The 15,908-nt window shown below is 43.3% G+C and overlaps 1 protein-coding gene across 5 annotated transcripts in view; it reads right to left on the bottom strand.

Moving 5' to 3' along the window:
• Positions 1 to 15,908, bottom strand: part of myo6b (myosin VIb) — a 95,884-nt gene that overhangs the window by 25,849 nt on the left and 54,127 nt on the right. For 4 of the 5 annotated variants that reach the window (XM_024429793.2, XM_024429794.2, XM_024429795.2 and 1 more), the window contains exons 15-18: positions 14,535 to 14,607; positions 12,046 to 12,173; positions 9,721 to 9,816; positions 4,653 to 4,823 (exon numbers count right to left, since the gene is read on the bottom strand). In XM_024429793.2, coding sequence (XP_024285561.2) covers positions 4,653 to 4,823; positions 9,721 to 9,816; positions 12,046 to 12,173; positions 14,535 to 14,607 — 468 coding nt within the window. Of the gene's footprint in view, positions 1 to 4,182; positions 4,331 to 4,652; positions 4,824 to 9,720; positions 9,817 to 12,045; positions 12,174 to 14,534; positions 14,608 to 15,908 lie in introns of all 5 variants that reach the window. The other variant, XR_006083896.1, reaches the window with a different exon arrangement.

The following is a 15,908-nucleotide window of genomic DNA, read 5'->3' as shown; positions in this document are numbered from 1 at the left end:
CATACAAACAAATTGGGATTATATTTGACATTGCACATTTACAACTGAAGAAAAGCAATAATTATAATGCTGACAAGAAAGTAAAACATGTGAATAGGTGAGGGATAACAGGACACGGAAAGACAAAGGAAAACCATGCATGACTCATGACAATTCTGCAAAAGCCACTTGCACTGTTCTCAATGGGATTTGCTTTAATCAGTCCTAAATGAATCTGGATGATTTCTCGAGATATATAAAAAATGGACTGCAACTGTGCCAAGTAGATACTTTTTGGGATGTTTTCCAGAAAAAGTGAATGATAACGGATGAATGAATGAGTGTCCTGAAAACTTCCGGCGCCGACAGAGACGGCCGCCTCGCTTCGCGTTCCTAGGAAACTATGCAGTTTTTTGTTTTTTTACGTGTTATTTCTTACACTAGTACCCCAGGTCATCTTAGGTTTCATTACATACAGTCGAGAAGAACTACTGAATATAAGATCAGCGTCAACTCACCATCAGTACGACCAAGAATATGTTTTTCGCGACGCGGATCCTGTGTTCTGCCTTACAACCAGGACAACGGAGTGGATTACATGCAGCGACCCAAAAAAACGACTCAGAAAAAGAGGGAAACGAAGCGGTCTTCTGGTCAGACTCCAGAGACGGGCACACCGTGCACCACTCCCTAGCATTCTTCTTGCCAATGTCCAGTCTCTTGACAACAAGGTTGATGAAATCCGAGCAAGGGTAGCATTCCAGAGGGACATCAGAGACTGTAACGTTCTCTGCTTCACGGAAACATGGCTCACTGGAGAGACGCTATCCGAAGCGGTGCAGCCAGCGGGTTTCTCCACGCATCGCGCCGACAGAAACAAACATCTTTCTGGTAAGAAGAGGGGCGGGGGCGTATGCCTCATGGCCAACGTGACATGGTGTGATGAAAGAAACATACAGGAACTCAAATCCTTCTGTTCACCTGATTTAGAATTCCTCACAATCAAATGTAGACCGCATTATCTACCAAGAGAATTCTCTTCGATTATAATCACAGCCGTATATCCCCCCCAAGCAGACACATCGATGGCTCTGAACGAACTTTATTTAACTCTCTGCAAACTGGAAACGATTTATCCGGAGGCTGCATTCATTGTAGCTGGGGATTTTAACAAGGCTAATCTGAAAACAAGACTCCCTAAATTTTATCAGCATATCGATTGCGCAACCAGGGGTGGAAAGACCCTGGATCATTGTTACTCTAACTTCCGCGACGCATATAAGTCCCTGCCCCGCCCCCCTTTCGGAAAAGCTGACCATGACTCCATTTTGTTGATCCCTGCCTACAGACAGAAACTAAAACAAGAGGCTCCCATGCTGAGGTCTGTCCAACGCTGGTCCGACCAAGCTGACTCCACACTCCAAGACTGCTTCCATCACGTGGACTGGGAGATGTTTCGTATTGCGTCAGACAACAACATTGACGAATACGCTGATTCGGTGTGCGAGTTCATTAGAACGTGCGTTGAAGATGTCGTTCCCATAGCAACGATTAAAACATTCCCTAACCAGAAACCGTGGATTGATGGCAGCATTCGTGTGAAACTGAAAGCGCGAACCACTGCTTTTAATCAGGGCAAGGTGTCTGGTAACATGACTGAATACAAACAGTGCAGCTATTCCCTCCGCAAGGCTATCAAACAAGCTAAGCGCCAGTACAGAGACAAAGTAGAATCTCAATTCAACGGCTCAGACACAAGAGGCATGTGGCAGGGTCTACAGTCAATCACGGACTACAGGAAGAAACCCAGCTCAGTCACGGACCAGGATGTCTTGCTCCCAGGCAGACTAAATAACTTTTTTGCCCGCTTTGAGGACAATACAGTGCCAACGAAAACATGCGGTCTCTCCTTCATGCGGTCTCTCCTTCACTGCAGCCGAGGTGAGTAAGACATTTAAACGTGTTAACCCTCGCAAGGCTGCAGGCCCAGACGGCATCCCCAGCCGCGCCCTCAGAGCATGCGCAGACCAGCTGGCCGGTGTGTTTACGGACATATTCAATCAATCCCTATACCAGTCTGCTGTTCCCACATGCTTCAAGAGGGCCACCATTGTTCCTGTTCCCAAGAAAGCTAAGGTAACTGAGCTAAACGACTACCGCCCGTAGCACTCACATCCGTCATCATGAAGTGCTTTGAGAGACTAGTCAAGGACCATATCACCTCCACCCTACCTGACACCCTAGACCCACTCCAATTTGCTTACCGCCCAAATAGGTCCACAGACGATGCAATCTCAACCACACTGCACACTGCCCTAACCCATCTGGACAAGAGGAATACCTATGTGAGAATGCTGTTCATCGACTACAGCTCGGCATTCAACACCATAGTACCCTCCAAGCTCGTCATCAAGCTCGAGACCCTGGGTCTCGACCCCGCCCTGTGCAACTGGGTACTGGACTTCCTGACGGGCCGCCCCCAGGTGGTGAGGGCTGATCCTCAACACTGGGGCCCCACAAGGGTGCGTTCTGAGCCCTCTCCTGTACTCCCTGTTCACCCACGACTGCGTGGCCACGCACGCCTCCAACTCAATCATCAAGTTTGCGGACGACACAACAGTGGTAGGCTTGATTACCAACAACGACGAGACGGCCTACAGGGAGGAGGTGAGGGCCCTCGGAGTGTGGTGTCAGGAAAATAACCTCACACTCAACGTCAACAAAACTAAGGAGATGATTGTGGACTTCAGGAAACAGCAGAGGGAACACCCCCATCCACATCGATGGAACAGTAGTGGAGAGGGTAGCAAGTTTTAAGTTCCTCGGCATACACATCACAGACAAACTGAATTGGTCCACTCACACAGACAGCATCGTGAGGAAGGCACAGCAGCGCCTCTTCAACCTCAGGAGGCTGAAGAAATTCGGCTTGTCACCAAAAGCACTCACAAACTTCTACAGATGCACAATCGAGAGCATCCTGGCGGGCTGTATCACCGCCTGGTATGGCAACTGCACCGCCCTCAACCGTAAGGCTCTCCAGAGGGTAGTGAGGTCTGCACAACGCATCACCGGGGCAAACTACCTGCCCTCCAGGACACCTACACCACCCGATGCTACAGGAAGGCCATAAAGATCATCAAGGACATCAACCACCCGAGCCACTGCCTGTTCACCCCGCTGTCATCCAGAAGGCGAGGTCAGTACAGGTGCATCAAAGCTGGGACCGAGAGACTGAAAAACAGCTTCTATCTCAAGGCCATCAGACTGTTAAACAGCCACCACTAACATTGAGTGGCTACTGCCAACACACTGTCAATGACACTGACTCAACTCCAGCCACTTTAATAATGGGAATTGATGGGAAATGATGTAAATATATCACTAGCCACTTTAAACAATGCTACCTTATATAATGTTACTTACCCTACATTATTCATCTCATATGCATACGTAGATACTGTACTCTATATCATCGACTGAATCCTTATGTAATACATGTATCACTAGTCACTTTAACTATGCCACTTGGTTTACATACTCATCTCATATGTATATACTGTACTCGATATCATCTACTGTATCTTGCCTATGCTGCTCTGTACCATCACTCATTCATATATCCTTATGTACATATTCTTTATCCCCTTACACTGTGTATAAGACAGTAGTTTTTTGGAATTGTTAGTTAGATTACTTGTTCGTTATTACTGCATTGTCGGAACTAGAAGCACAAGCATTTCGCTACACTCGCATTAACATCTGCTAACCATGTGTATGTGACAAATAAAATTTGATTTGATGATTTGATTTGAATACACGCATCTTTCACTGCTCATAGTAGGGAATCTTTTAAACAGAAATAAAACTGGACTGTGATCCCTTCCTCACAGCATTGCAATATATTGCCTCACAATGCCTAACTTTGATCATTATTTTATGTTTTATTAAAGCACATTTGTGTCATTAAGCTGAAAAGATCCGGTCTTGCTCTTTTCTCTGCAACGCTACCCTCAGGTCATTGTGTCCATATTATCTTATGAGTTAGTGCTAAAAGCGTCAACTCAAGCATCACGGCACACAAAGACCATAGACAAAGACAGGTGGAGGGGAAATATGACAGGAAGTCAGTGATGGGTGCTCTGTGTGCATCTGCTGATACAGTATGGTGTTGTTGAAACAATCTACAGTGAGACAAGTTACCTTCTGTCCCTGGCTGACTATACTTCTTTGTGACCGACTTTAGCCTGGCTGCTACTTTCTATCTCTTGACTTTTTCCACACTTTTTCTTTCGCCCCCCCTCTCTAGCTGACAAGGATTTCTTGGGAAAAGAGGTAGGAGACTGGAGGTCTACAGAGGAAAGGAGGGATGGAAGAAAAGCGGGAAGGAGGGGAGAGGCGTTAGAAGTTCAAAGGTAAAAGTTGGAAAATAGTGCACAGAGTTCTCTAATGTGTCAGATAACTTCTGAAACAACAATCTGAAATAAGCAATAAGAAAAGCATTAGACTACAAACTAAACACACTATTCACTTCAATAGCGAAAGCAGAATGTGAAACAATGTCAAACGCTGTAAGAATTTTAGATTTACACAAACTAATAAGAACTTGTGGTGTGTTTTTCCTTCAAAAGTGTCATCTCATAGCCAGGTGCTGCTACAGTCTCCTTCCTCACCTTGAATTTATTGCCCACACTGATGAAACTGAGTTTGCCAGCCTTCTGCTTGGAGTCCTTGCTGTTGTTAGAGTTCTCAAAAAGCTCTCGCACAAACTTGTCCTTGGACTCACACACAAGGCTCTCCAAAGACATGTGGAGGGCATCATTATTCTTCTCTACAAACTGGATCTGCAAACGCACGCACACAGAAAAAAACATGACAAATACATAAACAGACTTTGCCGTGTGTGCTAACAAGATGTGATAGGGGAAAACATCAATACAGTTACATATTGCAATATTATTTTGGATGATGTTATAAAGTCACAGTACTTTCTTTTTGGTAGTGTTAGTTAGTGCTAGTCGGCTGTACATGAGCCAAAACTCTGGTATTTTTCATCCTATAGCTTGTTCTCCACACAACTACTGACCACAACCAAACAACTTCTTACCACACAACCACAACCCCACAACGTTTGACCACAACCACAGAACTTCTGACAGTAACCACACAACTGCTTACGACAACCTTTGACCACAAGCATACAACTACTGACCGCAACTACACAACTAATGGCCGCAACCACACAACTTCGGACCGCAACCACACAACTTCGGACCGCAACCACACAACCTTTGACCACAACCACAGAACTTCTGACAGTAATGACAACTGCTTACCACAACTTTTGACCACAACCACACAACTTCTGACCACTCATCTACTGAACACAACCACTGACCACAATCACACAACTTCTGACAGTAACAACACAACTACTGACCACAAACACACAGCTACTGAACACTCATCTACTGACCACACAACCTCACAACTACTGACAACAGTTAGTGACCACAACTACTGACCACAACCACACAACTTCTGACCACACAACCCCACAACTACTGACCACAGCCACACAACTTTTGACCAGAATCACACAACTTCTGACAGTTGTGTGGTTACTGTCAGTAGTTTTGTGGTTACTGTTAGTAACCACACAACTACTGACCACGACCACACACCTACTGACCACGACCACACAACTACTGACCACAACTTCTGACCACACAACTACTGACCACAACCACACAACTGCTTACCACAGTTAGTGACCACAACCACACAACTACTGACCACACAACTTCTGACCACAACCACACAACTACTGACTACAACCACACAAATACTGACCACTCATCTACTGACTACAACCACACAAATACTGACCACTCATCTACTCACCACAACCACACAACTTCTGACCACACACCTACTAACCACACAACTGCTGACCACACAACTACTGACCACAAGTACTGACAACAACCACACAACTGCTTACCACAATTAGTGACCACAACCACACAACTATTGACCACAACCACACAACTGCTGACCACACAACTACTGACCACTCAACTGCTGACCACAACTACTGACCACAACCAAACTGCTGACCACACAACTACTGACCATTCAACTGCTGACCACAACCACACAACTTCTGACCACTACCACACAACTGCTTACCACAATTAGTGACCACAACCACACAACTATTGACCACAACCACACAACTTCTGACCACAACCACACAACTACTGACCACAACCAACCGGCCTCACAACCACAGACCACGTGTAACCAAGGCAGTCCAGGTCCTCCACTTCAGTCTTCTTCACCTGCGGGATGGTCTGAGACCAGCCACCCTGACAGCTGATGAAACTGTGGGTTTGCACAACCAAAGAATTTCTGCAAAAACTGTCAGAAACTTTCTCAGGGAAGCTCATCTGTGTGCTTGTCATCTTCACCAGGGTCTTGACTTCAATGTAGTTCGCGCTCATAACAGGCTTCAGTGGGCAAATGTTCACCTATGATGGTACTAGCATGCTGGAGAAGTGTGCACTTCACGGATGAATCCTGGTTTCAACTGTATCGGGCAGATGGCGTCGTGTAAACGAGTGGTTTGGTGATGTCAACCTTGCGAACAGAGTGCCCCATGGTGGCAGTGGGGTTATGGTATGGGCAGGCATAAGCTACGGACAACGACAGCAGTTGCATTGTATCGATGGCAATTTGAATGCACAGAGATACCGTGATGAGATTCTGAGGCCCATTGTTGTGCCATCTACACGCCGCCATCACCTCATGTTTAAGAATTATAATGCACAGCCCCATGTCGCAAGGATCTGTACACAACTCCTGAAATCTGAAAATGTCCCAGTTCTTCCATGGCCTGCATACTCACCAGAAATGTGACCCATTCCCATTGAGCATGTTTGGGATGCTTTGGATCGACATGTACGACAGCGTGTTCCAGTTCCTGCCAATATCCAGCAACTTCGCACAGCCATTGAAGAGGAGTGGGACAACATTCCACAGGCCAATCAACAGCTTGATCATCTCTATGTAAAGGAGATGTGTCGCGCTGCATGTGGCAAATGGCAGTCACACCAGATACTGACTGGTTTTCTGATCTACACCCACACATGTTGTTAAGGTATCTGTAACCAACAGATGCATATCTGTATTCCCAGTCATGTGAAATCCATAGATTAGGAACTGTATATGAACTGTAACTCAGTAATTCTTTGAAATTGTTGCATGTTGCGTTAATGTGTTGTTAACAGGGTTGTTTTTATTAGAACACAAAGGGTGTCTTCAGAAAGTATTCACACCCCTTTATACCCCCTTCACTTTATCCACATTTTGTTGTGTTACAAAGTGGGATTAAAATGGACTTAATTGTAATTCTTTTGTCAACGATCTAGACAAAATACTCTGTCAAAATGGAAGAAAAAGTCTTACATTTCTAAAAAATTATGAAAAATAAAACACGAATATATCTTCACTAGATAAATATTCAACCCCTAGTCAATACATGTTAGAATCACCTTTGGCAGTGATTATAGCAGTGAGTCTTTCTGCTAAATCGATAAGAGCTTTCCTGTATTGTACAATATTTGCACATTATTAAAAAAATTATTTAAGCTCTGTCAAGTTAGTTGTTGATCATTGCTAGACAGCCATTTTCAAGTCTTGCCATAGATTTCCAAGCCAATTTAATTCAAAACTGTAACTAGGCCACTCAGGAACAAATCAATCAATGTCATCTTGGTAAGCAACTCCAGGTATATTTGGCCTTGTGTTTTAGGTTATTGTCCTGCTGAAAGATGAATTTGTCTCCCAGTTTCTGGTGGAAAGCAGACAGAACCAGGTTTTCACTAGGATTTTGCCTGTGCTTAGCTCTATTCCGTTTCCCTCTCAAACTCGCCCCACGAAAAAACATCATTCCACTTTGACATTATGGGGTATAGTGTGTAGGCCAGTGACAAACAAATATACATTCAATCCACTTTATACCCAGGTTGTAACACAACAAAATGTGGAAAAAGTAAATGGGTGTGAATACTTTCTGAAGGCACTGCATGGAAAAATACACGTTTCAAAATTTGGACCAATCGACTAGCCGAAAATACAGATGACTCTCGGTCAACCAATATAAAAATGTAAACTCAGCAAAAAAAGAAACGTAGCTTTTTCAGGACCCTGCCTTTCAAAGATAATTCGTAAAAATCCAAATAACTTCATAGATCTTCATTGTAAAGGGTTTAAACACTGTTTCCCATGCTTGTTCAATGAACCATAAACAATTAATGAACATTCTCCTCTGGAATGGTCGTTAAGACTCTAACAGATTACAGACGGTAGGCAATTAAGGTCACAGTTATGTCAACTTAGGACACTAAAGAGGCCTTTCTACTGACTCTGAAAAACACCAAAAGAAAGATGCCCAGGGTCCTTGCTCATCTGTGTGAACGTGCTTTAGGCATGCTGCAAGGAGGCATGAGGACTGCAGATGTGGCCAGGGCAATAAATTGCAATGTCCGAACTGTGAGACGCCTAAGACAGCGCTACAGGGAGACAGGACAGACAGCTGATCGTCTTCGCAGTGGCAGACCTCGTGTAACAACACCTGAACAGGATCGGTATATCCAAACATCACACCTGCGGGACAGGTACAGGATGGCAACAACAACTGCCCGAGTTATACCAGGAACGCAGAATCCCTCCAAGAGTGCTCAGGCTGTCTGCAATAGGCGAAGAGAGGCTGGACTGAGGGCTTGTAGGCCTATTGTAAGAAAGGTCCTCACCAGACATCACCGGCAACAACGTCGCCTATGGGCACAAACCCACCGTCGCTGGACCAGACAGGACTGGCAAAAAGTGCTCTTCACTGACGAGTCGCTGTTTTGTCTCACATGGGGTGATGGTCAGATTCGTGTTTATCGTCGAACGAATGAGCGTCACACCGAGGCCTTGTACCCTGGAGCGGGATCGATTTGGAGGTGGATGGTCCCAGTGTCAGTGTTCTGCCATGGCCAGCCAAAAGCACGGATCTCAATCCCATTGAGCACGTCTGGGACCTGTTGGATTGGAGGGTGAGGGCCATTCCCCCCAGAAATGTCCAGGAACTTGCAGGTGTCTTGGTGGAAGAGTGGGGTAACATCTCACAGCAAGAACTGGCAAATCTGGTGCAGTCCATGAGGAGGAGATGCACTGCAGTACTTAATGCAGCTGGTGGCCACACCAGATACTGACTGTTACTTTTGATTTTGACCCCCCCCCTTTTGTTCAGGGACACATTATTCCATTTATGTTAGTGGAACTTGTTCAGTGTATGTCTCAATTGTTGAATCTTGCTATGTTCATACATGTTAAGTTTTCTGAAAAGTGAGAGAACGTTTCTTTTTTTGCTGATTTTATTTATTATTCAGGAACAGCCATGGTGTCTATTAATGGAAAAATACATGCTTAAAAATGTAGACCATTCAAATCATATCGGCAACTAAGTATTGTGACAATATTGTATCGTGAGGTCCCTGGCAATTCCCAGCCCTACTAACAAGCTGAGAAGCCTATTACCAGGAGAAATATTTAAAATGGCTGCATAGTTACACAACGTCTGGGATATAACTGCATATAGTCTGACAAAGTTACATCATACAATAATACATGCTTAAACAACAAGCAATCACAAGAACAAATCAAAATATAATCGATGTGCGTGATGGTTACCGTCTCGTAGCACACAGCTCCGGCAAAGTGTCTGACGATGAAGCCTTCATCATCTCTGACGTTCCTGTGAACAGCCAGCTTCGACTTCCTAGGGACCTGAGAGATGGCAGTGACATTAGATTGATATAGATTGATATACAGTTGAAGTCAGAAGTTTACATACACCTTAGTCAAGTACATTTGAACTTAGTTTTCACAATTTCTGACATTTAATCCTAGTAAAAATTCCCTGTTTTAGGTCAGTTAGGATCACCACTTTATTTTAAGAATGTGAAACGTCAGAACAATAGTGGAAAGAATTATTTCTTTCAGCTTTTATTTCTTTCATCATATTCCCAGTGGGTCAGAAGTTTACATACACTCAATTAGTATTTGGTAGCATTGCCTTTAAATTGTTTAACTTGGGTTAAATGTTTCAGGTAGTCTTCCACAAGCTTCCCACAATAAGTTGGGTGAATTTGGGCCCATTTCTCCTGACAGAGCTGGTGTAACTGAGTCAGGTTTGTAGGCCTCCTTGCTCGCACACACTTTTTCAGTTCTGCCCACACATTCTCTATAGGATTGAGGTCCGGGCTTTGTGATGGCCACTCCAATATCTTGACTTTGTTGTCCTTAAGCCATTTTGCCACAACTTTGGAAGTATGCTTGGGGTCATTGTCCATTTGGAAGACCCATTTGCGACCAAGCTTTAACTTCCTGACTGATGTCTTGTGATGTTTCTAAAATATATCCATATAATTTTCCTACCTCATGATGCCATCTATTTTGTGAAGTGCACCAGTCCCTCCTGCAGCAAAGCACCCCCACAACATGATGCTGCCACCCCCGTACTTCACGGTTGGGATGGTGTTCTTCGGCTTGCAAGCCTCCCCCGTTTTCCTCCAAACATAACAATGGTCAATATGGCCAAACAATTATATTTTTGTTTCATCAGACCAGAGGACATTTCTCCAAAAAGTATAATCTTTGTCCCCATGTGCAGTTGCAAACGTCTTCCTTGCTGAGCGGCCTTTAGGGTATGTCGATATAGGACCTGTTTCCTCCAGCATCTTCACAAGGCCCTTTGCTGTTGTTCTGGGATTGATTTGCACTTTTTGCACCAAAGTACGTTCATCTCTAAGAGACAGAACGCATCTCCTTCCTGAGCGGTATGACGGCTGTGTGGTCCCATGGTGTTCATACTTGTGTACTATTGTTTGTGTTGATGAACGTGGTACCTTCAGGTGTTTGGCAATTGCTCCCAAGGATGTACCAGACTTGTGGAGGTCTACAATTTTTTTGAGGTCTTGGCTGATTTCTTTTGATTTTCCCATGATGTCAACCAAAGAGGCAATGAGTTTGAAGGTAGGCCTCAAAATACATCCACAGGTACACCTCCAATTTACTCAAATTATGTCAATTGGCCTATCAGAAGCTTCTAAAGCCATGACATAATTTTCTGTAATTTTCCAAGCTGTTTAAAGGCACAGTCAACTTAGTGTATGTAAACTTCTGACTCACTGGAATTGTAATACAGCGAAATAATACGTCTGTAAACAATTGTTGGGAAAAATGACTTGATTCATGCATAAAGTAGATGTCCTAACCGACTTGCCAAAACTATAGTTTAACAAGAAACTTGTGGAGTGGGATGAAAAACGAGATTTAATGACTCCAACCTTAGTGTATGTAAACTTCCGACTTTAACTGTACGTAACGTGTGTGTGTGTGTCTGTCTGTCTTTATTTCTGCATGGTGTAAGATAGACCGGGCTGAAGAGGTGATGGCAAAAGTCCTTTATTAAGACCCTCATCATTGTGTATGATCTGTGGCTACTATTAGGATACTCACCTATCTGTGGTAGTATCATACTGTAAGGCAGTCATGATTAATATTATATGACCATACACATCTGAGAGAATATTCCACATTTCCATATGAAAATGACAATTAATATTGTCTAAAAACCAGCTGTCGCCAGCCCAGTCTAATCTGTTGGTCTGAATTTATATCAATGCTGCATTTCAAACAGGATTTTACGCCTGTCAAGCTTACAGAAAGGGGTGTGAAAAAGTTCCCTAAGAAAAGGGACTGGGGCTGCTGGTTCACAATAGCTCTAATGTTTCACATAGACCAAGTACCAGAATGTCCATTACAATACCATTGTGACCCCTTGGCATGAAAGTGTGGTGAAAGGGCAGTAACAGTATAAGAGTATCAGTTCACTAAATGTTGATATAAGGTAAGTTTAGCATTTTTCAACATAGATGGTTCAAGCTAGGATCCAGGGTGGGTAAGCTGATCCCAGATATGTGCCTGCAGGCAACTTCCACCCACAGCTCTCACCGTCAGTCTAAAGTGGTCTTTGTGCTGGCTGTGGATGGTGTTGGCAAAGTGATGGTCGCTGGGCTGTGGTAGACGGTTCTCTTCATCCAGAATGTCCAGGATGCCCACTAGTTTTGCTTCCACCAGGTCTATGGGGATAAATGAATGCATTATTACAGATGTAGTCAGCAGCATAGTCAATTCAAGTCAAATTATTAAGATACGAATAAGATAAGTACTTTATTGATGTGCAAGGGGGAAATTTGTCTCATGCTACTAATGTTGTAATGCGGTCTGTGTTTTGAACATTTCTCAATGTCACTGTGTGAAGTCATAAGGAAAATAAAGTTAAATTCTAACATATTCCAGAGAGGAGCGGTCATCTGTCGGAATGTCTGGAAAGATGCAATCGGTGTCTCAATGTTCCCTTTCCTGGAACATTGACAACCTTTGTGTATTTCTACTGTGCGCTGTGTCTGAGGCTTTGGGTGTTCAAATTGGAGGCACAATGCCTTGTATATCCGGATGCTCATCATAATCTCTCCTAGTGAATTATTCATACAGGACATTCTGTTTGGAATAACATCTGACGAAGGCACACCAATACATTTGCATGAATAGGCACCTGGGCATAAATTGGGGGGGAGATTGATGAGCGAATTAATGGACAGCCAGCGAGTAATTTGCAAGTCTTACGAACATTATTCATGGCTGCCAGTTAACCTGGCACCTGACTAATCAAAACCCTGTTTGATACACAAATCGAAATAGATCACATTGCCACCTACAGGACATTTGATCCTATTCAATGGAGGTTTGGGTTGTGAAAACATAGGCAGAGGGGAACAAAAGAGCACTGACAATCACAAATGCTCATTACACAATGGCAACTTCCTGGTTTAATGAGGAGCCACATGTTGTGGTCCCTCTTCGCCACTAACTCCAGAGAAGTTATATTGTATAGGGCACTATAAAATCAGTATTATTTTTTGCCTAATTCTGTTTTCTATGTATTTTTTTTCCAAGTTTATGATTTCCCCCTGTTTTTTTTTTTTTTTTAACAGGTTTTCGGTCTCAAACAGTTTATAGAAAAACAACCAAATGGAATGTTCTAAGTCCAAAAAAACACTTAAAGTCTGGGAAAAATCTAAGAAATTTTCATTTTTGGGTGTAGATACCTCTTTCATTCAAGTGCACAACAGCAAGAGACTTGTTCGGTTAGTGGTGTTTCTGTAGCACAAGTGATTTCAGAGTTTGCTTAACAAATCACCACCCGATTGATGCAAATAATCACAATATCATTCTGCCAGGTAGGCAATGTTAACTTTGTAGTTAACATTGAGAAGGTTTTTGACTTCATTGCTAACGGCTACATAAACTGGTAGACAAACGTGGACACAGACGGGCATACCTACATTGCCTCTTCAGAAAGTTTAAGGAAAATGCGAATCCCTGATGCATTTTGTTAATGTCTTACGATAAATCAAATTAATACATTTTATTTTTATTTTGAATTTGACCCCTTTTTCTCCCCAATTTCATGGTATCCAATTGTTTTAGTAGCTACTATCTTGTCTCATCGCTACAACTCCCGTACGGGCTCAGGAGAGATGAAGTTTGAAAGTCATGCGTCCTCCAATACACAACCCAACCAATGCGTGCTGTGTTGCTTCTTAACACAGCACGCATCCAACCTGGAAGCCAGCCGCACCAATGTGTCGGAAACACCGTGCACCTGGCAACCTTGGTTAGCGCGCACTGCGCCCGGCCCGCCACAGGAGTCGCTGGTGCGCGATGAGACAAGGACATCCCTACCGGCCAAACCCTCCCTAACCCGGACTACGCTAGGCATATTGTACGTCGCCCCACGGACCTCCCGGTCGCGGCCTGAAAAGTGACAGCGCTCTGTCGAGGGCTGTATCTCTCATCATGTCTTGTATGAGCCTTAAAAAGACAGGGCTTCAAGTTAATCATGTCTCTGTATGTCACTCTAAGGCACCCAGAAGCTGGAGATTTCCACTCCAATCTCTGCTCACACACCTCTCCTTGCATCTCCGTTTGGTTCCTAGTGGCAACCCCTAGTCAGCAGTCAGACACAGAAAGAGATTGCATCTTTTCCTTCTAAAGCCAGTCCGTGCATTATGTTTGACATTGAAGCTTACAGTACAGGTACAATATGCATCGCATAGAGACTTACAGAGTGCTGTCCCACATATTAAACAAGTAAAATAGTTTAAGAGCTGCTCTTGGGGAATTTGACTTTGCACCATGAAAAGTTGATAAACTGAATGTGTGAAAGAGGCTGGGAGAAATTTCCTGTTTCACTGGTCTGGCATCTAAATATGGTGCAATATCAAGATATATTATGGGCTTATGAAAGAGCTCCAACATAGAATGAAATATAACGTAGCAATATCTATGGGCACAGTCTACTGCAGAAGAAATACACAAGACATGTCTAATAATCATAGTGTGGAGTAAGGTGACAAAGGTTTGGCAGTGGCACCCACCTATGCAGTCCTGGTTGTCGACATAATGAACTTCATTGACTCCCAGTCCTTCCCTCTGATATAGCTCTTGCTCCTGCAGAAAGAATGGTAAGTCAACACTAAAGTACAAAGATGTTGCTCCTAACCACTTTTACCAGGTCAGATTACACACTAACCATTTCCTCCTAATGGTTAGTGTGTAATCTGATCCTAGATTTGTCAACAATCATGGCTTACTGAATCAAGTACACAAACTCCTTTTCAAAATTGATATTTAAAAAAAATGTAAACATGCTTCTCTGGGTAATTTCAGGTCAGGTCTCTGCACTCCAATGTGATTCAAACGCCATGAAATCCCTTAATTTTTAAAATTTGATCATTAATTGGAGAATAAAACAAGAGCTCCCAGAAGAGAAACGCTGTCATCTCCACAGAGAGAAAGATTACCATTCTAATGAGTGTAACGTGTGGACTGACTCTTGCAGGGAGAAGAGTGTATTCGGTGTGTGAGAGTCCTCTTTAGTGTTGCACGGTATACCGAAACTTCAGTACTTTCTTGATACCCCGTCCAAAAAAGGACCATGCATGAAGCCCCCCCCAAAAAGGTAAGGTCACAATTCAGTTTGTATACCTGTTTAAATGGATATGCTTCTTAATAAAAACCTATTTGAAACAAGCCATTACACAGCATTATTATCATGGTATTTTAAATGATTAAATATTCATCAACAAATGAAGAAATGCCAGGTTTAGGAAGATCTGTCGCATTGACAACATTAAGAGTCCAATTAAAGATATGCCTACCTTATCCGTTGGCTTTTCTGCATTAATATATATATATATATATATATATATATCAATGCACAAAACCATTAAAACGAAGTCGGATGGGTTCTCACATTTTCCCCAAAATATTAACATATCACAAACCCTGCTGCTGAGGTCATTCGACCGTTCTTCAAAGGGAAGACGCTGTAATGAGAGAGCTAATGTAGCCTAAGCTACTGATAATAGGCCATTTACCAGATTAAATCATGACAGGAGTGTTTGATTCTTATTAAAGAGATGGAGTCCAGACAGACTACTTTAGGAAACTTTCTGGCTGGACATATAGGCCTCTAGAAAGAATCAGCAAATTCACCCACAGCACACCGCAGTAAAAGTGCCCGTCAATCAAAGCCACCAGCGAATATCAGACACAAGAGCAAATATTTCTCCTTTCCTTAAAACATATTAAAAAACCTAGGCCTACCTTAGGCTTTCCGAAAGTAGGCTATAAGATAATGAATTGACAAGGAATGTATGAAGGGGAGAGCTATGCTACAGTATGAAGATGAAACTGACAATAATTCAAACATGTCCACAGCCTATTTATCAGCAACGCTGATTATCGAG

The sequence above is a fragment of the Oncorhynchus tshawytscha genome, linkage group LG08 (genome assembly GCF_018296145.1).
Source record: "Oncorhynchus tshawytscha isolate Ot180627B linkage group LG08, Otsh_v2.0, whole genome shotgun sequence".
Taxonomy (NCBI): domain Eukaryota; kingdom Metazoa; phylum Chordata; class Actinopteri; order Salmoniformes; family Salmonidae; genus Oncorhynchus; species Oncorhynchus tshawytscha.
This window is presented reverse-complemented; position numbering and strand designations above follow the sequence as displayed.